Source organism: Plenodomus lingam, assembly GCF_022343315.1.
Source record: "Plenodomus lingam strain CAN1 chromosome Unknown contig_9, whole genome shotgun sequence".
In the NCBI taxonomy this organism is placed as follows: Eukaryota; Fungi; Ascomycota; class Dothideomycetes; order Pleosporales; family Leptosphaeriaceae; genus Plenodomus; species Plenodomus lingam.
Window position 1 is genome coordinate 716,268 of NW_027093973.1, and position 24,398 is coordinate 740,665.

The following is a 24,398-nucleotide window of genomic DNA, read 5'->3' on the forward strand; positions in this document are numbered from 1 at the left end:
TCACGAATCGAGGCACACGTGCGCAACAATTACCGGTACACTACTTGGATCTATCCTATGCTGGTCGAAAGAGAGTCCTAAGAAATTCGCGAATTCCTGTAGACGCGAAATGTCGACAACAGCAGATCATAAGCCTCTTAAGAGGACACCGAAGACTCCACAGGTGCCACGGCCGAGCGCGAGGTACCTATGATTCTGCCACTTTATCCAGTTTCCATTCAGACTAACGCCATACAAGTGTCCTTTTGATTTCCCCCACCAACCAGATTCTTTTGCTCCACCGTGTCAAGAAAGCGTCCAGCTTCGCCTCTGCACATGTCTTCCCTGGCGGCGCTTTGAGCAAAACTCACGATGGTGCAATACCAGATGTCAACGATCCTTTGCGCCACTCTGATGGCCCTGCCTATCGCCTCGCCGCCGTTCGGGAAACTTTTGAAGAATGCGGCATCCTGCTCGCCAAATCCAAGAAAACCGGCAAACTCTTCACCGAAATCAGTGACTCTGAGCGCGAGCAAGGTCGTCACGCCGTGCACTCCGGCAGCATCAAATTTACAGACTTGCTAGAGAAATGGGGCGCTATTCCCGACACAGAGAGCCTTATCCCCTTCACCCGTTGGGTGACGCCCCCCAACGTACCCAAACGCTTCTCCACCCAAATGTACATTTACTTCCTACCCCTATCCTCCGTCTCCCCGACGAAAAACCCCGCACAAACAGGAACACCACCAAACTCCGGCCTAGAAGAAGAAGAAGCCGACCTCATGATCCCCCACCCCACCCACGACGGCGGCATAGAACACACCGCCGCCCGCTTCCTCCCCCCCAACAAATGGATCAACCTCGCCCGCCAAAACCGCATCATCCTCTTCCCCCCACAATTCCTCCTCACCCACCTCCTCGCCCCCTTCCTCTCCACCACCGTAACCAGCCCCTCTAGCCCCTTACCCTCGACCGCCGAACTCGAGGCCGAAAGACGGCACTGCTTGGCTTTTCTGTCCGCACCCCGCGTCTACGCTGGTGAGACCGAGGTCAGCTGGGCTGAGGCCTGCATCAGCCCGATTGTGTTGGGCAGAGGCGAGTATGGCGAGAGTGGGCAGGATGGCGTGGGTGGTGTGGATCGCGATACGGCAGTTTTGGATTTGAGTCGGCCGGGGGAAGAGGTGGAGGTTTTGGGGGGAGGGAGGAGGGGTATTAGGGAGTGGGTTGTTACGACGCGGTTTAAGCGCGAGGGGCCGAGGGATGTGGATGTTAGGAGGAGAGAGGATGTTTTGGGTGGGAAGAGGAAGTTGTAGGGATGGGGAGGGGTGGGTTTCGTACATGTGTGGTTTGAGAATCTCTTGAGATTCTCAAGGCATTATTACGACTACGAGTAAGCTATTTGGGAATTCGACAAGGATGGGAACATTTTTCTGTCCAGCATATTGTACACTCTTTCTCATATTCCTCATGAGGAAGAAGAGGGCGAGGCTAATACATCAAAATAGTGAGAAAAAAAGTCCCACACCTCACAACCTCCTCCCCCTCCCCTCCTCCCCTCGACTCAAACTCCCACCCACATTCCCATTCTCCCTCAACAACCCCACCCGCTCCGCCCGCTCCGCCTGCTCTACCTCCCCCGCCCTCCCCTTCCCACCCACCCTCCCACTCCTCCTCCAAACGAACCCCACGAGCACCACACCGACCAGCAGCGCGCTCACCAAGAGCCCGACATTCACGGGCACGGGATCGTTGTGGAAGAGTTTGTGGGTAGCGGCATCGAGGGCGGATTGAGAGAAGTTGAGGAGGCCGGCGAGACAGATGATGAGGCCGTAGACTTTGCCGAAGGTGGCGAAGCCGAAGACTTTGGCGGCGTAGTCGCTGTTTATTGGTTGGCTGTGTTAGTGAGATGTATGAAAGGGTTTAGGGGGAAAGTGAGACTTACGAGACGGCGGTGTAGTACAAGGGGCGGTAGAGGACGAAGAGGATGATGTTGGAGTATGCGGCCCATGTTTCTGGGATGATGCCTAGGATGCCGATTGTAGTTGCAATCGTGACGAGGAGGGCGAGGGTGAAGGTGGTGCTTGTATTGTCTAGCAAAAGACCGATAAAGGGCACGGAGAGCACGCCACCCACAGGCAGTGCGACGTCGAAGAAGTTGTTAATTTCAACGGCCTTTGCGTAATCGTGAAAGAGGTAGGTATACTGCGTGCGAATGGTGGCGACGAAGTAGTTGATGCGCGTCATTTGGAGGACGGTGAAGAGGGTGATGAGGACGAACCAAGGGGTGCGAATTTGCTGGGCGGCGGTGCGGCCGTGCAGGGCGCCCCAGACGCCGGAGATGTCTTTTTTCTTCTTCTCGTCATCGGCTTGGCGGGCGCCATCTTTGGTGCCGAGGAGGCTGGTGATTTCGCTGACGAGGCTGTCGCGGTGGGCGCGGCGGGCGTCGCGGAGGCGCTCGACGGTGGCGGTGTCGGTGATGTCGTCGTCCGAGTCGTGCTCGACTTGTTCGTCTTCGACGGAGGTGACTAGTTCGCCGACGGTCTTGTAGGAGACTGCGGGCATGAAGAGGATTTGGACGACGAGGATGAAGATGGGAACGATGAGGTAGAGGAGGAAGAATTTCTTGACGCGGAAGCTGTGGTTACTGGCTTGGTAGATGAGTCGGTAGGCGAGGAAGACGGCGCTGGAGGTGTCGAATGCGCCGGTAAGGAGAGCCAATATTAAGCCAGAGTATTGCGGAAAGGTGTTGCTAAGCTGGAAAGAGGAGATGAAGATGAAGGGTCCACCCAAGGCTAGGAAGAGATATCCAGGAATATAAGCATCAAATGGCAGTTGGTTTGCAAATGCGAATAGGAGTGAGCCCAGGGCAGTAGAGAAAGCGCCAATGATGCTGGTCGTCTGTGGGCCATGGCGATCGAGTATGGTGCCGACTGGGAGCGCTACGACGTTGGTGGATACGGCGGCGACAGTGAACATGAGGTTAAGTCTACGTATTCCTTGATCAGTATTGGGCGTTTCCCAGCTCACGACTTGCAAGCCTACCGCAGCTCTTGCTCATAACACACAATGACATTCTCGTCGAGCTCTTTTTTTGTGCAAAGATTCCGATATACACCCTCGTCCAGCAAAACGGGCTTGATGGCAGCGTAGCCAAAGACGACGCCTGCAGCGAAGAGGCAGTAGATGACAGCGAGACCAACCTGTACTGTGCAACGTCAGCTTCTGTACATGTTTGAATACTACAGATTGTCGTAGTATTCCGTATTCCGTACACAGTCTTTTCCATTTGGGCACCTCGAAAGCACCTATGGTAGACTCCTCGCCCGTCGGCTCTGTCCAGGTGCCAACGGGGTTGAAGCTCATCTTCCGGTTCCTCGAGCTGGTGCTCGAATCTCTACTCCAGGAGCCGCCATGCTCCTCTATTGCGGTTACGCGCTGAGACAGCGACATATCAATGATAGTGTTGCTGCTCCCCCTCTACTCTGGATAAAATATACTCTTCTTTTCTCTGATTATTTTTTGCGCGCTGGAGCTCTTTGGTTGGCGTTGGGAGATGGTATGGGATTCAGGCGGGAAATGACGTCGGATTCGGGTTTGGGGGGCGGCGAAGTGGACCACCGGTAGTCGGTCGTCGATACGTGAGCCCGCCCGTCCTGTTACCTTCGTATCTTTAGCAATTCAATTGGTAAGCAAACAAAACCCGCTACATGCAAAGATAAAGGAGACCTCAATCAACAGCTGGAATAAAAAAAAAGAGACTGGCAAAGAAGGATGACGGGGGTCACGGATGCTATATACACTCTCTGCACACATCAGCAATGGCAGATTATTGGGAAGCGGGGGCTGCAGGCTGCCGAAACGTGCATGAGCTTGCCATCCGGTCCGCTGCATTCTCCACCGCGTGATCGCGCCTCTCCGACATCCTTTCTTTTCTTTTACGCACTTGGGTGGTACGCGTGTGGCGGCTGACACTGCTATGGGCGCATTCTGGGGGTCATCATTACCTACTCGCATGGCCTTGTTGTCCAATGTGTTTCCCCTTTGGATGGACGGGTCGAGTGCGATGAAGAGGGGAAGAAGAGAGAGGCGGCTGGGCGAGGTGGATCAGCTGCAGCCAATGGCTTTGCAAGTCAGCCGCGGAGGATGAGGAGCTTGGGTGACTGTGCATGAGTCTTGAGGAGTGTGGCCGATGCATGCTGGGTGGGTGAATGCATGGGCGTCTTGATGTGTTTGTGACGACGTGTACCTAGAATGTACGTTTAACCAGAGTGCTTCCTTGTTGGTATGTATGAAAGGATTGGACAACCTACTTTTATATTCGTATCTTTGACTTGTAGATTTTACAACTCCAAGGACTAGGTAAAACCGATAATGGCATTATATTAAAGTCTTTTCTTCTTCTTCTTCTTCTTCTTCTTCTTCTTCTTCTTCTTCTTCTTCTTCTTCTTCTTCTTCTTCTACATGACCCCACACTTGTAGAAATACAAACATACATAGGGATGCGACTGACTGCTCATTATTCGAGTATACTACTTCAATCCAAATAGATCTTACCATATATGTGGCTGATATGCGAACACATAGAGGGCTTATAAGACGTTTATAAAAGCAATCAAGAGATTGATATCGTGAACAAGAGCTTGTTGTTGGCGAGAGTTCATAGAGTACTTCAAGGGTGTATGTTGATGTGCTCAAGTGTTCCATTCTGTTTGCACAGGTTATTCAACAGCGTAAGTGCTGATGTTGGACAGAGTAAAAAGTACCAATTAAAATGTATTAGTTGAAAGTCGATGATACTCTATAATATCCAGGTGGGCAGTATTTGAGTGTACGGCGTGGGCAGTATTGGTTTCGGTAGAAGGTAAGGATTAGGAAGCTCGGGTAGGTAAGATCATCCAGACGTCATATATACCAGCCAAGCTTAGTATAGACCCATTGTAGAGATGCGCTCTGAAGGAGACGAAAGGGGAAAATACGCGTCAAGTATAGTATCAATATTCACCATACAATACCATCATCTAGACAGATTCGTCTTGAAACGCTCGTAGTAATCCCCGCCTCTCCCTCTCCTCTTCAGCACTCCCTTCAACTCTACTCGCTCCAAATCTTAAAAACGTACTTGACCGCACTCGCCTTGCCATCCTTCAAATTCCTCAGTCCCTGTTCCACGCCCTGCAACCCGCCAGGCACAACCTCATGCGGATGCGGTCGGAACCAACCCTCGGCAAGCCCTCTCATGATATACCTAAACGCCACATATGCATAATCCTTGTCCCCTTTATGCGCCTCCCCCACATTCGTCATCGTCTGATGGACCGTCTCTGGAATGCCCTCATACCCCTTGCCCGGCAACACCAGCGTCAAATGCCCATCCTTCTCCAAAACCTTGCAAATATTGACATAGCTGTTGTGTTCGCTTGTCGCATCAAACGCAAAAGATAATTTCGCGCCGCGGAGCGCATCCCGGATCCCGTTCACGACAGCCTCATCGCCTTGGCGGTAGTCGACAATGGTGTCACCTTTGCTGCGGTCGATCAAGCCTTCTACAAATTTTTGAGCGCGCCCGGCGACGGCGATGATGGGGTGGATGTTTGCGCGGCGCGCAAGCTGGATGGTATAGGCCCCTACGGCTGCAGCGCCGCCATAGACGACAAGGGGAATGGGCTCTTTGGCTGGCGTCCATGGGTCCGGTAGGCCGAGGCGCTGGTGGAGGCCGATGGCTGCGGTGAGAGCGGCGAGCGGGATGGTTGCGGCTTGCTCGAAGCTGATGTTGTGCGGGATGTGGACGGTCGTGTGTTGCCAGCCAAGAGCGTATTCTGCAAAGGAGCCGCCTGGGGTGAGCATCTCGTGGAAGGAGGCGACACGGTCGCCGGGCTTGAATTCCCAGACGTTGGCGCCGACGCTGTGGACGATGCCTGCGATGTCGTCTCCAGAGTTGGCATTGTAGTCTGGGATCCACTCTGCGATTTTCCTGGTTGGCGGAGAAGTTGTTAGGTTCTAGGAGTTGTGGAGAGATGAAATTGGATTGATTGAGTGGGAATGAAAAGAAGTTTACCAAACTTACCAATCCTTGGGATTGCTCCCTGAAACAGCCACCTTGATAACTAACTGATCTGGTCCCGGCTCTGGGATAGGCACATCCTTTATGGCAGTTTGGAGCCCCTTTGCGACTTGTACTTCCTTCATCTTGAGTAATCAGTCGTTTTTGTCTGACCTTGGTTTCTGGAAAAAGGTCAAAAGGATTTAAAGGCTTCACAATCCAACTTTGCTTGCACCTGTCTAGTTACTCTAGACAATTGCAACATTACAAATTCAATTTTAACATAACCGCGGGGCTACATGACGTCAACAAAGCTGCTCAAGTCGGCCGCAAGGGATCCGGGTACCTTAGTCCTGCGACGGCAATGGCGTCTTCTTAGCACGATCTTCGAGATGGTTCTAGGCATCGCATGCCGTGCGGGCACAGTGTGGGGATTTTCAATATAGTGGAGCGAATGGCCGTCATGATTGGCAACTCGGCCTCTGTGCCGAGTGCGTGAACGTGCTAGAGTAGTACGTCTTTACATTGTAGTAGATCTTGTAGAGTACTGAACTGTGTGCCTCTTTTGTATTCAAGATTGAGTCCATCTTAACATATCATATCCACTTTACAGCTTGCCGCTAAATTACGAAGCTGAGCGAAGCGAAGGTACCGGTACACTACTCGTATCCGCGGGTAGTGCGGAAGTCATGTGAGTGGGCTTGGCGTGGCGAATCCTAGCATCCTCAACCACACTGTATAGCCAAAATATTGCAATTTTGCAGCCATTTCAACCGCCTCTTGCTACCCAGAATGCCTCACAGTGGTGAATATACTATACCCACGCGCGCCGCTATTGTAACCCTTCGCTGCCAAGGTCTTGGATGGACCGCGATCTCCAAGCAGATTGGCAACTGCTCACCCGTTGGTGTCCAGAAATTCATGAGGAGACTGCTTGTCCGCGCTGATATAGCGATTACTACGCCGCCGCAGACGCTACCTCTCGCTCGATTACTCGAAATTCTCAAAGATGAGCATCACCGTGGTCGCCGTGAGCGCTTTCCTGGGGGGTCTGAGGTGGCAAATAGGTTAGTAGAGGCTGCGCTTTCAGAGGAGACACAAGAAGTACCTCATACTCGTATAGTCCACATGGTAGAGGAGGAAATGGTTAGCCGACTTTCGCCGGAATTGGGGAATTTGCAGGAGGAATCGGGTTCTTGAAGAGAATGGATGTTAGCAATGAGCATTGGATAATTAGTAGCTAACAGTCTCCAGCGTTGTCTAGCGATTGCAGTGCTCACAGCTGACTATAAACCCTACATAATACCTTACCTCTACTGTGTTGGAGAAGTAGATGCTTAAAACTTCTATCGAGAGACTGTTTTGCAGTATAAAATTTATCTTGCTAAAAGTTTCACATGTGATAAAACTGTAGTAGCATTGCTTGAGTTTGAGTTCAATCATCTGATTGTTACTGATTTCTTGTTTTCAGCTGGCGCCAGAGGTCTCTGTATGAGTGTGGAGATGGCATAGCCCTGGCAACCAAGTTGTTATTAACAAGGCGCTTCATATTCCCCCTTGCACGTGTCGTGTAACGGGAAAAGGAGGCGTGGTCGGTGCTGTGAAAGTGGCGAGTAGCCCAAGTGCCAGGTTGGAACAGCGTCACGTGCCTGGCCTCAGGGTCGTGGTTGCCCTTCACAGATCCCTGTCTGTTTACGAGGTCCGAGCGCGAGCAACAACAGAAAGTCGGAAAGGTGCAATATCGTCATACTGTACGTCAACCCGCAACCCGCAACACCGCACACTCGCTCGCGGCTTTTGTTTTCTGGATCCTGGAGGTTGCGGTCTTGGTTCGAGGTCTTTTACTAACCCTTTGCACAGCGCAACCATGGCCGCCAGTGGGGCGTCTTCTATTTCGGTCACGGTGCGAGTGCGTCCCTTTACGATTCGAGAGGCTGCGCAATTGACCAGGACGGATGATCAAACCTTGTTTCTTGGAGATGGCTCGCTGGCGGGTATACCAACTCCCAAGGTGAACTCAAAGGGCATTCGGCCAGTCATCAAGGTCCTGGACGAGAAGTGCCTGTAAGGAGCGGTCCGGAGCATCTGATATGTCAAAAGCTGATAGGTTCCAGTATATTCGATCCCCCAGAAGATCATGCTGTTACAAGATTCTCACGATCAACCGTCGGACCCCAAGGAAAGCGAGCAAAGGACCAGACGTTCGCTTTCGACCGTGTGTTCGACGACACGACCTCGCAAGGCGATGTATACGAAGCGACCACAAAACCCCTCCTCGACAGCGTACTCGATGGCTACAATGCGACCGTATTTGCATATGGTGCCACTGGCTGTGGAAAGACGCACACGATCACGTAGGTTGTCAATAACACCCCTCACCGCTACTCGAGAAACTAACACAAGTACAGAGGAACAGCACAACAGCCCGGTATCATCTTCATGACAATGCAAGAGCTGTTCGAGAAGATCCAAGAGGTCCAAGAAACAAAGGTGACGGAGATTACACTGTCTTATCTGGAGATCTACAACGAGACCATTCGCGATCTGCTGGTGGAAGGTGGAAGTAAGCAGCCTCTGATGCTGCGAGAAGACGCCAATCAGGCCGTCTCCGTCGCTGGCCTCTCGAGTCATAGGCCACAGAATGTAAGAGGGGTAGAGGCCCTAGTCTTTTCCCATACTGACCTTGTACTAGGTCCAAGAAGTTATGGACATCATTGTCCGTGGCAATGAGTACCGAACCATGTCCCCCACTGAAGCGAACGCTACCTCTTCGCGATCACACGCCGTCCTCCAGATTAATGTATCCTCGAAAGACCGAAACGCAGCAGTAAACGAACCTCACACGATGGCCACGCTCAGCATCATTGATCTGGCAGGAAGTGAGCGTGCAAGCGCGACAAAAAACCGTGGGGAACGTCTCACAGAAGGTGCCAACATCAACAAGTCTCTACTTGCACTTGGGAGCTGCATCAATGCATTATGCGATCCTCGAAAGCGCAATCACATCCCATACCGAAACTCTAAATTGACGCGACTGCTCAAGTTCTCACTCGGTGGTAATTGTCGAACAGTCATGATCGTATGTGTCAGTCCTTCAAGTGTGCACTTTGATGAGACGCAGAATACGCTACGCTACGCCAATCGCGCGAAGAACATCCAGACCAAGGTCACCAAGAATGTATACAATGTCAACAGGCACGTGAAAGACTACCTGGTCAAGATCGACGAACAGCGGCATCTCATTGATGAGTTGATGAAGAAGCAGAAGGATTTCGAAGGCAGCGCATTTGTCAAGTTCCAGAAGCAAAGTGAAAAGAAGGATGGGGTGCTGCGAGACGCAGTGGCACGTTTGCGTCAAGCATATGCCGAGTCAGAACACGAGCGCCGGGACCGTCTCAACATGATGAAGACGCTGAAGCAAGCGGAGAAGCGTATTTCTCTTATCTCTGCATGGATAGCAGCGTTCGATCATGTGAGGGATGCTCGAGAGCAAGAGGAGATGCCATCACAGGTGGCTGCTATAAGAGATACAGCAGTCGGAATTTCGGCTGAGTTGGAACAAACTCGGCAACACTGCCATCGGCGAATGGAGCGCACGAATTGGGCTGGCAAGCTGGATACCGCTCTACATGTTGGGCTCCGGGCATTGACTGAGGTTGATGGATCTACCGACAGTCATGACGCAGCCAATCTAACGAGGGAGTATGAGCTACTCAAGTCGAATGCTGATCGTGAAGTTCTCAACGCTGTTTTGGAGCAGGAAAGGGGTGGAGATGCTGCCATCGTTCAAGTACTTGTACAGGCACACATCGAAACAGTCGCGATACTAAGTCAAATATCCCAAATGGATGAGAATGAGGCCGTCGAAGCAGCGCGCAAGCTTCTCACCAAGATCATGAACTCCTGCACAAATGCCAGCGCACAGGTTATCCGTCCGGACGGTGGACTTCCAGTAACAGAGTTCTTTGCTCCAAGCCATCGGGGAACACCGAAGAGGAGGAAGCCAGTCAACGTCGCGGGCCCATCACCTCTGCGAGCGTTAGCCCCACCTTCATTCACAGATGCACCACACCTGACTTCTTCACCTATGAAAGGATCGCCGCGTCGCAAGAAAGTCCTTCAGGTCAACAAGAAAGGCGTCCAATTCTCGCCAATGAAGAAGAAGTCCCCGTTGAAGTCGAAGCGAGGTGTACGCTGGCGAGACGATACGGAGAACGGTACCCTGGCAGAATTCCAGAAGACACCTGAACACTTCGAATCGACGCCTACCAGCTCATCGATTGAACAGCCGCCACCACAATTTTCCACTCATATCCCAGGACCAGCACTTGGTCATAATGGATCCTCGCCCATCCCAACGCCCCCGAAAGCGTCTGTAGACTTGAAAGGCTCCAGCCGGTTTGCACTCGGCGCTCTTTCCAAACGGTCAGACGGTTCCCCTGCACCCCGTACCACTACTGGATTTAATTCTGATTCAGACAATACATCACCACTCCGTGAGATTGGCACGAACACGCTCCGCCAAACCGCCCTCAATATGGCCGAGAACGCCAAGACCAATGGACGAAACGATAACAGCGGAGATTCTTCCTCCGAAGAAGAAAAGTGGTCCAGTGCCGACGCCCGCCAAATTAGCACAGCCATGAAGCGCCGCTCCTCTATGAACAAAGGCTCCATCCCTATAAACCGCGCTCACCGTCGTCGCAGCCCTACAGCAGCATCGTGTAGTCCACCCAACGAGAACTCGCTGCTCTCGGCTGGCGCGGCGCGGCGGATGGTGAAAGGCAATCATGATGGTACTTGGCAGTCTAATGTGCTCGGTCCAAGGGTAACGCCCATCATGAAGGGCCCTGCAAGGCGCACGACGATGGCAGATTCCGGACCTAGGGAGCCTGCGTTGAATCGGGCGCCTGTTCGGATTGTTAGCAACAGTTCGAATGGCTCAGCTGGGTCGAGGGGAAGTTTCATGCCGAATTCTAAGAGCGTTTGGCGGTGATTAATTGTCTCGACATATTTGGGTGGTGGTTTGGCGTTGATGAATGGGCAAACATGGTTGGTAGTTGCATGCATTATTCAAACGGCCGATGTTGAGTTGGTGATTTAGTACTTGGGGTCACTGCCTATGGTAGTTTGCATCAGGAGTTCATTGTTTGTGCATCATTGGTTTTTCTTCTTGTACTGTCTTTATCTTGGCTTACGGGGTACCGGAGCATAGATGTATTCGTGTTCATAGCATATTTTAACATGACGGACGCTGCCTTTACTGTTCAGACTTTTATAATTCTTGACTGTCTCTAGCGCTGGCCCAAAAACCGAAAAATGGGTGATGGTAGGATAGCTGAAGATGAGCAATACTAACACTTTTGTAGTGGAAATTAGAGGCCTTAATTTTGCTAATATCCTGTAGGTAAGGTATTTGTAAGTATTTTTTACTTTTTAGGTAGCACTAGAGGGACCATCACTACAGTTTGCAAAAGAGAAACACGGTATTCAGACAAAATGCAAATCTCATTCTGGCAACTACTCTTAATCGACACTCACCTCGTCATCATAGACACTTTCTCCATTGTAGCTGCTCCACTTTGAACTCCCAGGGACTCTGCACACTCAAAGTGCTGTTGAGCGGTTCTTCACTTTACCAAAAAAATCAGCCATCTAAACCACTGATTTGGGCTTGGTAGTGCACTTTTGCCATTGCACGTACACGACTTGTGTGAACTTGAGGTCGGTAGAATCGGTGGTCAGGAGACCGGTGGCAGCCGGGTTGGAGCTCGTCAGGCGGACCTGCGAGTTGATGTTGAGGACACCGGCTTGGCCGCAAGGGGACCAGACTACCGATGTGCTGTCGGCTTCGTCATGCTTGAGGTAGTCCTGGGTGATGGGTCCCTCAAAGGTGTAGGCCGTGCTGGTCTGTTGCGGAGTCTCAGTCTTGGGCTGTGTAGAAGGGTGGGGTGGGGAAGCATACCTGATCGGTCTGGCCGGAGAAGTAGTATGTCGACTTCAAGGTACCTTGGACGCCCTTTTGGATAGAAGCGTAGCCGCGGTAGTCGGCGGAGAGAATAGAGTATTGAAAACCACCAGGGTAGTCAAGGGCAATGTTGAGCTGGCAGTTCTTGCGCTGCTCCGTCACAGCGATACCTGGGCCTATGGACGCGACGTACTCGTCGAAGATGAGAGTTACCGTGTCTCGGTGGCCCAGGATGGTGGAGCTCACAGTGCCCTGGGGGCATCCGGTACCTCCGTAGCCGACGCTCTTGATTTTGACCTGCGTAGTGTTAATAAAAACCATCATCATACGCTTCATGATACTTACCGTTCCAGGTGGGGGGCCATTGTCAGCTTCAAACGTAGGGAGAGCTGGAGCAGCAGCAGCCAAGGGAAGGAAAGCAAAAAGCCACTTCATATTGTTGAGAGTAAGAGTCTAGAATTCGAAATTCTGGGATTGTGGAGCAGGAGAAGGTAGTACAATGGAGACGAGATTGGAAGCTGATTGCTGATCATAAATGGGTTCTTTGACCAGGTTATATACCAGTCTGTCGGCAGCCCTTCATATCCTCTGAGTATCCTGGCTTTGTCCGCAGCAACAGCATGTGTCGTGATACCATCTGCAGCCCGTGAAGTGATAGGAGCTGCCAAGTATCAATATAATATCGAGTACGGCTGAACGGGCAGCAGTTCATGTCCACAGGCCCAGAACTGCGAAAGTGTCTCGGTAGTACTCATGTATCCCAGAAAGCGTGATATGACTTTCCTGGGGCTGCATATAGATCCTGCTGCAATACCGACTGAGAATAGGTAGTGTCCACGATGGCGTCCAAATCCTTGCTGCAGGTTTCGTTTCTGGTGGTATACTAGCCTGATAGACCCTCATAATGCGGTTTCTATTGACAATGCCAAGCGCGAGCACCAGGACTAGCATAGAGACCATGGTATAATTGTTGGATTCAGTCGATTCCAGGCATATTGGAATGATGTCCACTCATATATTGAGTCAGCAGATGCTTGGCTAGCAAAGCCAACAATACTTGCAGCTGAGCGGCAATACGATATGATGTTTCCCGGTCACGTGCCACCTGGCATTGTTTCGCGAGCTGTCGTGCTATTATGTCGGGGCCGATAGAGGATCTGGAGAGTGCAGATAGGTGACAGGCAAGATTGCAATCAATAGCACCGTTATCATGCTGTCAGATGACGGCTGGAGTACAGAAGTCCTTATCCAGGAGCAACCTGCAGATTCGCTTGCTTCTCGCGACCCACCGCGCGCGTGGGCAACATCGTGGAAATAAATTGTAGTCGAATTGGATGAATATATTTTCCTGGGGTACTGGGCCGAAAATAGAAGTTCCGGGCCTGGATACTGGGTGCGAACGATCAGGCATCAGCGAATGCGACTATAGCGAGTGGAGCACTCATCTATCAGACCAGCTCGCGATGCAGCGGCGGCAAAATGTACGGGAAGCGAGTGCTCAGCAAGGTAAAGTGATCAAGAGACGAGCGAATTTGTAATGTAAGATTTCGAGTATGGACCATGTCGCAGATCTGAATGAGGTTGTAGGCTTGACGAGGAGTTTAGCCTTATATTAAAGCTTGTCGTGGCATCGAGGCTCGAGACCCTGCATCAATGAAAATTAGCGAGCATGAAGCTGGCAAGGGCAGGTACGAGCTTTGTAGAGCAAAAGACTAAAATAGCTGCAGAAATTGTGGTCACAAAGACCCAGAACTCGCAAGCGACGGCATCGGCTCACCACTGCTTGCATATAGCCGAGGTAGATGACTTCAGGCAAGATAAATTGGATGTTGATTACGAGCCTCGTGTCATCCACGCGCGACGGATGCTGTGGTTCTCTATTGAATTCGGCTGAAAGAGCTGTTGAGATGTCGAGTCAAGAGTAAAGTGACATCTGAGTGTCATCCTCACGTCTATGCATCTTTGCAGGATCAGAGCCGAGAGTCTTTTCGCTGAAAGGGCAGAGCATATACTTGAAGAGGAAGTTAATGGCCGGTGTAGCTCTTTTGAGAAATGTAGTGAGCCCGCGCAGTGTCGTGTCTGGTCAGCTGGAATTCTGTGTGAGCCCAGCGAAAGATTACATACTTCACCAACGTCTTGTACGCCATATCAACGGTGACCTGGCGAAGTGCATCATCTTGGAATGTTTCAGACTAGCAAATCTAAAGCGACTGCTCGAATTGTGACGACGACGCCTTGCTTGAAGCTGCATTTGCCTAACAGTTTTTTTTTTTCGAAGCGACACGGTCCTGCTGAGCACTTTTAGGGGGGAGGGGGTTTGATAAACTGTTAGACAAAAAGTCGTTCACTGTGAGCTGTTGAGTCTTCCTCTTCGAATTCGCGACGTCTAAAGCATTGAAATCGTGAGCATCGTTCATGGTTGCACAATTGGTTCCCTCGCTGTTACTAGGGAGGCACACTAGCGAAGCATTACAGTGAGAGCAGAGAACGAGTGTTGGTTTCCGCACGGCTAGGGAGGTGGACATTGATATATCGCGATATATAGGTGGGTGTCGAGCGTGTATTTGATACTAGAGAGAAAGTGAGTAATGTATTGAGATGAGAAGATGGAGGAGAGAACCCAAAGATGTCATTGTCTAGCGAGTGTAGTTATTAGGCCCAATCGGGACGCATCCCAGCCAACCTGGGATGAGGAACTCACCCTCAGTAAGCGCAACAGTCACCGCCACAGATGAACTAGACAGAACAGCATTACGATATCTATATGTTGCTAGTAGCACTGCAAAATAGTTCGTGACGGACTTGAGCCACAATCTAGTTTGATATTACGCAGTAGTATAACTTCTATGCTGGCTTGTTATGAGCTGATGTTTAGTTAATCAACCAGCTTTACCCGGAGCGTCTGATTCATCAGCTAATGGTAGCCCGATGCCCCGCACTTTTTTGCTCCGCATAGGACGCGCGCGAGAAAGAGGAAAAGAGAGTCGTTGAGGAAAACAAGCCTGTCTTTCGAGATCTGAGAAACACCATCGATCCGAGAGCCGTAGGGACATGCTGGATGTGACGGGAAATCTCATGAGCAATGCAATGGGAGGGAGAAGTTGAAGTTATACTAGGCTGAGCGTGACAGGCGGCGCGATCCCGCACTACACATCCATCACATAGGTATGTCCGGATAAACCCGCTAGGCGACATGTAGGTAACACGGATGACAGCTCGCTAAGCCAGTCCGCAACGCTCATGTACGAAGGTGGCACAATTGTAGATGAAAACAACAAGCAATGGGAAAGACCAAAAAAAAACAAGTCATGAAAGACAATCTGCTTGCGAGCAGTGCCTCGAGGTAGACTAAAGCAAAAAGACAGCAGAGAGACAGCGACCGGCCCGCCACCTGTGTGGCTGAATGGTCGATTTGTCAGTCGTGATCATGGCGTCAGAGACGATGATCGAAAAGAGGCAAATCCTAAACCCTATCCCAAAATCAATCCAAACGACATACACCTCCCCCGTCTCCCCTCTACCCCCAGAACCCCCACTCTTCACGCCAATTCCCTCGTACAAATCTCGCAAGACCCAACCCTGAAGCTCCTCACTCTCGCCCTTGTCATCGCCCTCTCTTACGCGTCTATGTCCTTTTTGACCCGCTTCCTGCGCCCCTTCACATCTAGCACCATGTCCTCTGCCCCCGCACCACCCATGACGGCCCCGGCTGGTGCGCAAACTGCCACTGTGGCTGCCGGATGTTTCTGGGGCGTTGAGCACATGTACAGACGGCAGTTCCAGAACAAGGGACTGTATGATGCGCGCGTGGGTTATATTGGCGGGGACACTGAGAATCCAGGCTACAGGGCGGTCTGTAGTGGACGGACCGGACGTAAGTTGCCTCGCGACGAGAGAGAGAGAGAGAGAGAGAGAGGAAGAGATGAGAAGGATGGGAGTAATACGGACATGCTTTCGGGCCAATAGATGCCAGGATCTATAGCTAACGAGTACATCAGATGCAGAAGCACTCCAAGTAATCTACGACCCCGAAAAAGTAACCTACCGCACCCTCCTCGAGTTCTTCTTCAGGATGCACGACCCCACCACCGAAAACCAACAGGGTCCCGACCGTGGCCCCCAGTACCGTAGCGCAATCTTCTACCACGACGCAGAGCAGGAAAAGATTGCACGGGAAGTCACAGACAAGGCCAACAAGCAGTGGTGGAAGGGCGGCATCACGACAGAGATTCTGCCAGCGGGGAAGTGGTGGGATGCAGAGGAGTATCATCAACTGTACTTGGACAAGAACCCGGGAGGTTATGAGTGCCCCAGTCACTTTTTAAGACAGTTCCCCAATCTAGACTAAGTCCTGTTTGGCTTTTGATCACCAAGAAAACCATGGTGTAGTAGAAAACATCAAATTGGAAAACTAAAGATTGGAAATTCAAGATGAATACATTCAATTGTGTGAAAACTTGAATTTAATTCCAATTTGCTCATCAATCAAAATCCATCCTACGAAGGTGGCATACCGTCAAACGTCTGCGCAACCTCCTTCTCCCAGCTCAACCTATCCTTGCCAAAGATCTCCGCGCCAGGCTGAAACTTCTGGATTCCCTCTGTCAACAAACCCGTGCGCAGAACGATGCTGTCTGGGCCGAGGGCCTCCTGTTGGTGGTAGACATGCGAAGTGCAGACCTTGCAGTAGTAGCAGTGGACGTCCCTGCCTGCAGAAAAGGTGAGCATGGTGGCGCATCGAGCCATGTTACTGTGCAGAATGGAGGCGTTGATATGAAGAGATGAAGGAGGATGGGGAGAGGAGGTAGACGTACCAGAGTCGCCCTTGTATGTGTACTTGCCCAAGTCATCCCCCTTTGTGATTTTCAGTGCCTTGGCAGGGATGATTTGGTTGAGCGTGAATGTCGAGCCCGAGAGTTCTTTGCATGTGTTGCAATGGCTAGCCGCCATATTAGCATCTTCATCTCAGTCTCAGCTGCCGTTTTCGAGAAGCCCATCCATGAGATGGGCTACCGGCACAGGTGGGACATGACCTTACCAGAGAATATGAGCCTGCTGGTCCTTCTGCAGCGTCGCAGTCCACTCTGTGTTACCACAGTGGCATTTTCCTTGGAAGTCGGTCATCTTGCCAGGTGATTGGACGGATGGGTCTCTGAGAATTGCTCGTTCAGGTATGGGCGGAGGGTTGAAGAAGACAACTAGGTCCTCAGCAGCAAGGCACTACTTATACAGGCCCAGCGCCCGCTTTCTTCGACACTCTAGCTCTTGCGGTTCCATGTCCGGCTCTGCATGCCATGTCCGAGCCTGTGGATTCAGGTCTGCAGCTTCCATGAACGATGTTCACCATTTGACAAACCCGGTTCGAGTTGGCTATTTGTCACTGAGGAGAAATGGCATCATGGTACATTGGCGTCGGGGATGACGGTTCCAGATCGATGCGCTGTACGGATTACTCTATTATGGTGGGTTTACCAGAGCACTTGTAGACTGTAGAGTATGATCCTTTCTTCTTCTTCTTCTTCTTCTCCTCCAAATTCATCTTCATTTTCCAGAGCGTCATCTCTTTGTCCATATCGTCTTTACATCCCAATTAACATCAAGGAAGTCAACTCTGCGACTAACTATTGGAAAGATTCCCCATGGTTCGCGCCAATTAGCACTGGGTGGGAGTGCAGAGCCAGGGGTGTACCGTAAAGCCATGACGCAAGCGGGGCATGCGCGATACCATCCAGCGCGGATCCGTTGGTCGACGCGTAAGAGGAGACAAGACGTGCAGCGAGACGCGATCGAAATCCGGATAATTACCGGTACGGGTTGGAATCACTGTTAGTCCTCGGGGTTACCTAAACCTGCTGTAGGTACGGATGCTCTCAGTGTGAGGAAGTAAGGCGGGCGCAAAGCTACACATTTGGAGAGTCTTTGAGAAGAACGGGGCACACACTTTGGTGCAATTTGGTCACAACATAAGCAAAGTCACGAATCGACAAGCTTCAAGTGCATAGGAAATGAGTACTTGGGGGGACATAAGCCCGGCTTCATTTATCCATTAGGAATTATCGACATTCAATGCCCTGAGAAACCAACGACAGACAGACGATGATTGGAAGAAAGAAAGAAACTAAGACGATAACTCCAAGCGCCGTTCGCAATGCGATTTTTTTTTATTTCTGGGTTGCCGTGTGGAAGGGAGAAAAAAAGAATGGAAGGGGAAAGGAGGAGGAAACAAAATTGGTCGGTCATGTTGCGCTTGATATGTTGTTCCCACGTCGTGCTCGTGCTCGTTCTTGTGCTAGTGATCGTAGATCATTTCATCCATCTTGGTGCGAGATATTCACCGCGTCTAGGCCTCCTCGACCGTCTTGGGAGCAGGCTTCTTGTTCTTGTACCAAAGAGTGGGCAGAAGCGCACACGAGGTGGTGAACAAGACGCACAGTGCGATCGTCATGCCCCAGGTAGTCTTGGCCTGGAAGCAGTTGTTACGGGTGATGCCGGCCCAGTGCATAAGTCCCATGTTCGATCCCGATTTGTTGAGGTTCTGGGAAGCGGCGGTGACAAAGGCATAGGCGTACTGTGCATCGACCTCCGAGGAGGACTTGCCAATGACGTAACAGTTGAGATAGGAGATGGGCTTGCCCAAAGTGACGGCGCAGACGATGAAGGCGATGAGGAGTAGCGAGTCGACAGCAGTCATGACGAGGAGTCCGAGATTGGCTTGCGACCAGTAGTAGCCTACGCTGACCATGATATAGAGCGTGGCAATGCAGGCCTGGAAATGGGGTTAGTTGTTGTTCTTGAAGAAAGAGTCTGTCAAGGCACGTACTACACTGAGAGTTCCGACAAACTCTTTGGGCGGCTCGATGCCAGTGGTGACAATCATCTGCACAAAGTTGGAGCAGATACCGATAACAATGATCATGCAAATGGCCTGGAGGATGCGGACGCCGAGGAACATCTTGCTCAGAGGCATGGCGTTGTAGCTTGGGACAGGCATTTTGATGTTCGTGGTTGATTTGCTCGTAGCGATTGGGGCAGAGTGTTGGGTTCTGTGGAAGGAGTGTTCTGGTCGATGGACGGTAGAATTTTATGCAATAGAGAAACGTTGGCGATCTGCACAGCAGAGAGAATGTGTTGTAAATGGACAAGTGACGAATGAATGAGACCCAGATAGGAGACAAGGAAATAAGGAAATAGGGAAACGGAAAAAGAAACCGCAAAGCGAGATGTGATGAGTTGGAAGCTGATGTGTTTGATGACTACTAGAGATGCTGTCGCCAACACATCTTATATGTCGTTGGAGTTGTTCACGACATGAACAAACCGATCCCAATACGGATAGCTGATATAATTACTATTCTTACCAGTCGCCCTGTCTAGACCTCAGTGGTTTCAAGGTCTCATGAGTAGTCGCTGGCTGTGCCAATGAGAGGTCGAAATGGTCATAGTCCCAAATCGGTCCGAGCTGCCGCACTGACGCGCTACGGCGGCTACAGCCTCGACTACAAACCATGAATCTGGGGAAGCCACTCAGGGACCTGCATTTCCAGTGGTACCTGGAGGATCGAGAGCCACAGTTTGAACTCAAGATCGGCTGGCTGTGAGTGTGCGTTGCGGCTGTTGCTAGACATCCCCGGTCCCACAGTGTCACCACTCGAACAGTCCCGACCTATCTCGCGCGCGGGAGCTATGCTTAGAAAGTGTTGAGGCTCAATCAGGTGCGAAGAAGCATGAAACATGGTCTAGATGACCGTTCGCTGCTGTGGTGATGGCGTTTGTGGATGCTCGTGCTGGTCGATGAGAGGACGGCTGGGGTTGCACAAGTCAATGCTGGCCATGACAGCTGGGACTTGCTCTGGGGTGTATTGGTCTAGGTGTTAGTCTCCAGTTCACAGAATGGAAACAGTGAAAAGTCCCTTCAAAGGTGTCGTCTCAAAGGCTCCCAAGTTGGTACGGAGCAAGACACACACACACACACACACGTGACCTTTACACCTCGGGTCCCCCACTTCTTGACTCCTGGGGTAGTTCCAAAACGGGCTAGTGCATGCGACCATGTCACGACAACCATCGTGCCGACAGTAGGCGCAGCGAAGGGCGTCGACGACATGTAGACTGTCCGAAGGAACGAAACGTCTCTTTTGGCGTTTCCTATCACCTTCCCACTTTCTTGCACATGTGCTATCATAGCACCCTAAACCCTGCATCACCATGGGCTTCCTAGAATACCGGCAGCACAAGGCCGAGTGGTATGTTTGCGAGCCCAGTTCCTCTGTGTATCTTCACCATGATTACTATTGAGCCAGTGGTGTGTGCGTGTGTGTTTTCGGTGTGACGTATGTTGCTAATACCCGCCAAGCCAGCGTAAACAAGCCGAACGAGCGTCGAAGATTGCAAACCTCCCTCCTACATACAAAGGTCCTCTCTCCTCGCAAGAACGAACTATCCTCGGCAAACCCATCCAGGAACTTGTCCAAGATGTGCACAAGCAAGTCACCAGTCCCGTGGACATTCTACGCGCATACGGAAAGGTTTCGATCAGAGCACAACAGAAGACAAATTGCCTGACCGAGATACTCTTCCCCGAAGCAGAGGAATGGGCAACCCATCAAGTCAACTTGAAGGGCCCGCTTGCCGGTATCCCCGTCTCGCTCAAGGACTCGATCCAAGTCGCAGGCTTCGACTCGTCCGTCGCCTACTCGAGAAATGTAGGCAAACCCTACACGGAAGACGGGGCCATGGTGAAGATGCTCAAAGATGCCGGCGCAGTCCCCTTTGTCAAAACTGCATTGCCCACCACCCTCCTCTCCTTTGAATCCACAAACGACGTCTGGGGCCAGTGCAAAAACCCTCACAACGACAAGTACTCGCCCGGCGGCTCCACCGGCGGTGAATCCGCCCTCCTCGCCTTTGGCGGCAGCCGCATAGGCATAGGCTCCGACGTAGCAGGCTCCGTCCGCGTCCCCGCCCACTTCTCCGGCTGCTACTCGATCCGCTGCTCGACGGGCCGCTGGCCCAAAGTCGGTATGAACACCAGCATGGCCGGCCAAGAGGCCATTCCCAGCGTCTTCAGCCCCATGGCTCGCTCCCTCAACGACCTCACCTACTTCACCCGCGCCTTCATCCAAATGAAACCCTGGACCTACGACTACACCGTCCACCCGCTCCCCTGGCGCCAGGACATGGAGGACGAGTACGCAGACGACAACAAGACCCTCCGCATCGGCGTCATGCGAACCGACCACGTCGTCGACCCTTCCCCAGCCTGCGCCCGCGCCCTCGATCAAACCGTCACCGCCCTCCAAGCCGCCGGCCACACCGTCTTCGACGTCTCCCCGCCATCCCCCTACTCCGCTTTGCAAATCGCATCCCACCTCCTCCTCTCCGACGGCGGCCAAACCTTTCTCTCGCACTTTCGAACCGGCGAGTCAAACGACCCCGGCGCCGCCCAAATGGTGCGCTACATGCGCCTTCCCCGCTTCCTCAAGTACGCACACTACCTGTGGGTCAAGTATGTGCGGCGCGACCCCGTCTGGGCAGGCCTGATTCGCAATTGGCACCCGAAATCAGCATATGAGTATTGGCAGCTCGTGGGCAGGCGGGAGGCGTACAAGGCGCGGTTCTACGAGTGGTGGGATGAGCAAGAAGGGGGCATGGATGTATTGCTGACGCCACCGAATGCGACACCTGCGGTACCGCATGGGGCCATGCATGATGCGTTTAGTAGTTGTGGATATACGTTTTTGTTTAATTTGGTGAGCTTGCTCCTTTTCATCCCCTTCCCCCCCCCTTTCCCCCTTCCCCTTTCCCTTTTCCCCGCCCCTTCTTCATTCCTAACCCAAAAACTGACCACACCCCATCCCAGCTCGATTACTCCGCCTCCATCCTCCCAATCACCCACGTTGACCCCGTCAAAGACGCCCTCCCACCTTCCTTCTCCCTCTCCTCCCTCAACAGCGTCGCCCGCGGTGCCTACAAGCACTACGACGCACACGCCATGGCGGGCCTGCCCGTCGCTGTGCAGATTGTGGGACGCCGGCTCGAGGAGGAGAAGGTGCTTGCGGTTACGGGGCGGGTGGAGGATGCGCTGGAGCGGTTTGGAGGGGGGGCGTATGTGGGGTTGGATGTTGAGTAGGTTCAACCTGGAAGTGAGGGGGAATGTGATGGTTTGTCAAGTTGGGAATGTGTCCTGTGTCCTGTGTCATGTGCTGTTTCGCTCTTTTCCTTGTTCAGAGTCATGCAAGAAAAGAAGAGAAGAAGAAAAGGGGGGAGCTCAAGAGACGACGAGAAAAGGAAACCGCAGATTCAAAATTTCCATTTCATTCCTTGTCCCTCCCCCAGAACATAAACCCCACTTGTCCAACTACTCCTTATCAAACCGCACAGCCGGCTGTTCGCGAATCCAGTTCAAATCCACCTTGTGCCCCAACAACTCCCTAATATTGCTAACCTTGTACTTCATCATCGTGGGCCGCTCGAGACTCAGGCCAAAGCCATAGACGCGCATATCGCGGGGCAAGCCCATGGGCTCGAGCATCTCGGGGCGAAACATGCCGCTGTTGCCGATTTCCAGCCAGCGCGCAAGGCCGGCGTGGTAGCCAAAGATTTCCATGCTGGGCTCCGTGTAGGGGTTGTAGGCGGGTTTGAAGCGGAGGTTGGTGATGCCCATGGAGGAGAAGAAGTCTTCGAGGAAGCGTTGGAGGCCTGTGGGGGGTTTAGTGATTGGGGTGGGATGGGGGTGCGGAGAGGGGAGGGGGGATGAGGGTGCGTACCACCTAGTGTGAGGCCAAAGTCTGCAATGACGCCTTCGATTTGGTGGAATTCGGCGAGATGGGTGGCGTCGACGGTTTCGTTGCGGAAGACGCGGTCGATGGAGAAGTAGCGGGCGGGTCGTGGGTCTTCGGCTAGGCGGTGCAGTGCCCATGTTGATACAGCAGTGGTGTGTGTGCGCAGGACGAGGCGGAGCGACTCATCCTCTTCCCATGGATACCGGTCTTTTGAGCGTCAGTAAACTTCGGGTATCATAAAACGCAGGCGAGATAGCTCACAGCCTATCGATCCAAAAGCACCCTCTTGGTGCACCTTTTTCACATCCTCCCAGTACTTTTCAAAATCCCTGGGCTTCCTCTCCTTCTTCTCGCTCTCGGGTGTGGCAAACAAGCGTTTTGAACCTGCCTCCATGCGGTCCATGACTGCCTCGTTGGCGGGATCTAACCGTGGTTTATCGGCCTTTTGGGGATGTGAGACGAAGAAGGTGTCCTGCATATCACGGGCAGGATGTTGTTGAGGCACGAAAAGGGCATCGAAGTTCCAGAAGCCGGTGTCGACGAAACTAGCCGTACGTCAGTCATCTGCCCATCATCTCACATTGCCTAGACATCGCTGGAGGGTAGGCCATTGGGAAAAAAAGAGGGGGCAAGACTCACTGTCCTGTAGGCATCTCCACAAACCCTTGGCTGAAGAAGATCCTTCTGAACTCCTCCCTCACCTTCATCAACGGATGCAAGGCCCCCGCATTCTGCCCTGCACCCAACGCTTTGAAATTATATGGCTTGAAGTTTGCCTTTTCCCATTCCCCACTCGCTAACAATTCTACCGTCAAATCGGTATGCTCAATTGGCATCTCCTTTGCGTATTTCGGGCCCTTGCTCACGGTATAGGTGATTACTTTTGTCGTGGTGACCAGTTTCTTCTTCTTGAGGTCTTTGAGCAGCTTGGCGTCGGTGCAAGATTGGCTGGTCTGAATAGCGTGAAGGATGTCGCGGCTCGTGTCTTTTGGTTCCTCGGACACCAACGGAACCAGGTTGTCGCCGTCCTTCTTGATCCACTTGTTCTTGAAGCCGTTTCCCTGTCCTATACTCGCTACTTCTGCGCCGACAAGTGTGGGGAGCTCCTTGACGCTCACGCTCCCTCGCTCCTTGACAACCCGCCATACTTTCATTTCGTGACTCCCACTCTGGACAATGCCCTCCGCTTCCGCCGTCAAGACGACTTTTTCCTCGTCCTTGCTCTGGTACGTCACCATGCTGCGACTAGCGAGCCGGTCCAGCGCCGCCTTGATCACGGCCTGCGAAACAGCGGGGAAATCTTCATTGGACTGAAATGTGGGTTTTGTGTCGAGGAGGTCGAGTATTTGTTGTGTGAGGTCGCCATTCTGCTTTGTTTCGAGCGGGACGGGCACAGGGCCCCGTGTGCCTGGCATGCTGGCGATTGTGGCTATTATTGTGGTTCGCAGCGTGCGATTCCGGTGTGAGGATTAGTGGTGGAGGGGTAGCCGTCTTGAAGTTGCAGCTCGAAGTTCATGGTGGGGCTACATGCTGTGAGTCGAAATCAGGTCGGAAATTTGTAACCGCCGATCGGAGCTGCGCGTCCTATGATTGGGCGTTGGCATGGGGTGAAAGCAGCGAGCATATATAC

General features: G+C 52.2%; 12 protein-coding genes across 12 annotated transcripts; 5 read left to right on the forward strand and 7 right to left on the reverse strand.

Moving 5' to 3' along the window:
- Positions 1-109: 109 nt before the first annotated feature.
- IAQ61_010766 (uncharacterized protein) lies at positions 110-1,292 on the forward strand (the record flags this gene model as incomplete). Its single annotated transcript, XM_003834728.1, has 2 exons — positions 110-183; positions 239-1,292. The coding sequence occupies 2 exons, from the start codon at positions 110-112 to the stop codon at positions 1,290-1,292; spliced, it is 1,128 nt and encodes a 375-aa protein (XP_003834776.1).
- A 54-nt stretch (positions 1,293-1,346) lies between these two features.
- On the reverse strand, positions 1,347-3,429 carry IAQ61_010767 (uncharacterized protein; the record flags this gene model as incomplete). The annotated part of the gene is made up of 5 exons (XM_003834729.2): positions 1,347-1,467; positions 1,663-1,857; positions 1,922-2,965; positions 3,022-3,184; positions 3,252-3,429. 5 exons carry the CDS (start codon positions 3,427-3,429, stop codon positions 1,347-1,349), a joined length of 1,701 nt encoding a protein of 566 aa, XP_003834777.2.
- A 1,641-nt stretch (positions 3,430-5,070) lies between these two features.
- IAQ61_010768 (uncharacterized protein) lies at positions 5,071-6,165 on the reverse strand (the record flags this gene model as incomplete). The annotated part of the gene is made up of 2 exons (XM_003834731.2): positions 5,071-5,950; positions 6,044-6,165. 2 exons carry the CDS (start codon positions 6,163-6,165, stop codon positions 5,071-5,073), a joined length of 1,002 nt encoding a protein of 333 aa, XP_003834779.2.
- Positions 6,166-6,811: 646 nt separating this feature from the next.
- On the forward strand, positions 6,812-7,170 carry IAQ61_010769 (uncharacterized protein; the record flags this gene model as incomplete). Its single annotated transcript, XM_066098924.1, has 2 exons — positions 6,812-7,086; positions 7,143-7,170. 2 exons carry the CDS (start codon positions 6,812-6,814, stop codon positions 7,168-7,170), a joined length of 303 nt encoding a protein of 100 aa, XP_065951082.1.
- Positions 7,171-7,787: 617 nt separating this feature from the next.
- On the forward strand, positions 7,788-11,279 carry IAQ61_010770 (uncharacterized protein). Its single transcript, XM_003834733.2, has 4 exons — positions 7,788-8,083; positions 8,134-8,373; positions 8,428-8,662; positions 8,712-11,279. Exons 1-4 carry the CDS (start codon positions 7,887-7,889, stop codon positions 11,013-11,015), a joined length of 2,976 nt encoding a protein of 991 aa, XP_003834781.1. The 5' UTR covers positions 7,788-7,886; the 3' UTR covers positions 11,016-11,279.
- Positions 11,280-11,534: 255 nt separating this feature from the next.
- IAQ61_010771 (uncharacterized protein) lies at positions 11,535-12,422 on the reverse strand (the record flags this gene model as incomplete). The annotated part of the gene is made up of 3 exons (XM_066098925.1): positions 11,535-11,929; positions 11,985-12,284; positions 12,333-12,422. 3 exons carry the CDS (start codon positions 12,420-12,422, stop codon positions 11,675-11,677), a joined length of 645 nt encoding a protein of 214 aa, XP_065951083.1. The 3' UTR covers positions 11,535-11,674.
- A 541-nt stretch (positions 12,423-12,963) lies between these two features.
- Positions 12,964-14,134, reverse strand: IAQ61_010772 (uncharacterized protein; the record flags this gene model as incomplete). Its single annotated transcript, XM_066098926.1, has 6 exons — positions 12,964-12,997; positions 13,049-13,110; positions 13,277-13,376; positions 13,429-13,432; positions 13,547-13,632; positions 14,112-14,134. The coding sequence occupies 6 exons, from the start codon at positions 14,132-14,134 to the stop codon at positions 12,964-12,966; spliced, it is 309 nt and encodes a 102-aa protein (XP_065951084.1).
- A 1,161-nt stretch (positions 14,135-15,295) lies between these two features.
- Positions 15,296-16,335, forward strand: IAQ61_010773 (uncharacterized protein; the record flags this gene model as incomplete). The annotated part of the gene is made up of 3 exons (XM_066098927.1): positions 15,296-15,330; positions 15,425-15,839; positions 15,970-16,335. 3 exons carry the CDS (start codon positions 15,296-15,298, stop codon positions 16,333-16,335), a joined length of 816 nt encoding a protein of 271 aa, XP_065951085.1.
- A 149-nt stretch (positions 16,336-16,484) lies between these two features.
- IAQ61_010774 (uncharacterized protein) lies at positions 16,485-17,559 on the reverse strand (the record flags this gene model as incomplete). Its single annotated transcript, XM_066098928.1, has 3 exons — positions 16,485-16,926; positions 17,026-17,185; positions 17,460-17,559. 3 exons carry the CDS (start codon positions 17,557-17,559, stop codon positions 16,485-16,487), a joined length of 702 nt encoding a protein of 233 aa, XP_065951086.1.
- Positions 17,560-18,327: 768 nt separating this feature from the next.
- On the reverse strand, positions 18,328-18,978 carry IAQ61_010775 (uncharacterized protein; the record flags this gene model as incomplete). Its single annotated transcript, XM_003834738.1, has 2 exons — positions 18,328-18,753; positions 18,808-18,978. 2 exons carry the CDS (start codon positions 18,976-18,978, stop codon positions 18,328-18,330), a joined length of 597 nt encoding a protein of 198 aa, XP_003834786.1.
- Positions 18,979-20,192: 1,214 nt separating this feature from the next.
- IAQ61_010776 (uncharacterized protein) lies at positions 20,193-22,116 on the forward strand (the record flags this gene model as incomplete). The annotated part of the gene is made up of 3 exons (XM_003834739.1): positions 20,193-20,230; positions 20,341-21,736; positions 21,847-22,116. 3 exons carry the CDS (start codon positions 20,193-20,195, stop codon positions 22,114-22,116), a joined length of 1,704 nt encoding a protein of 567 aa, XP_003834787.1.
- A 228-nt stretch (positions 22,117-22,344) lies between these two features.
- IAQ61_010777 (uncharacterized protein) lies at positions 22,345-24,183 on the reverse strand (the record flags this gene model as incomplete). Its single annotated transcript, XM_003834740.2, has 4 exons — positions 22,345-22,685; positions 22,754-22,975; positions 23,030-23,313; positions 23,408-24,183. The coding sequence occupies 4 exons, from the start codon at positions 24,181-24,183 to the stop codon at positions 22,345-22,347; spliced, it is 1,623 nt and encodes a 540-aa protein (XP_003834788.2).
- Positions 24,184-24,398: the final 215 nt, after the last annotated feature.

Excerpts from the sequence above, each read along its gene's own strand:
- IAQ61_010770 (XM_003834733.2), top strand. The coding sequence starts at position 7,887 with ATGGCCGCCAGTGGGGCGTCTTCTATTTCGGTCACGGTGCGAGTGCGT. Across the intron at positions 8,084-8,133 it reads GTCCTGGACGAGAAGTGCCT|TATATTCGATCCCCCAGAAG; the intron begins GTAAGGAGCGGT and ends GATAGGTTCCAG. Across the intron at positions 8,663-8,711 it reads CGAGTCATAGGCCACAGAAT|GTCCAAGAAGTTATGGACAT; the intron begins GTAAGAGGGGTA and ends ACCTTGTACTAG.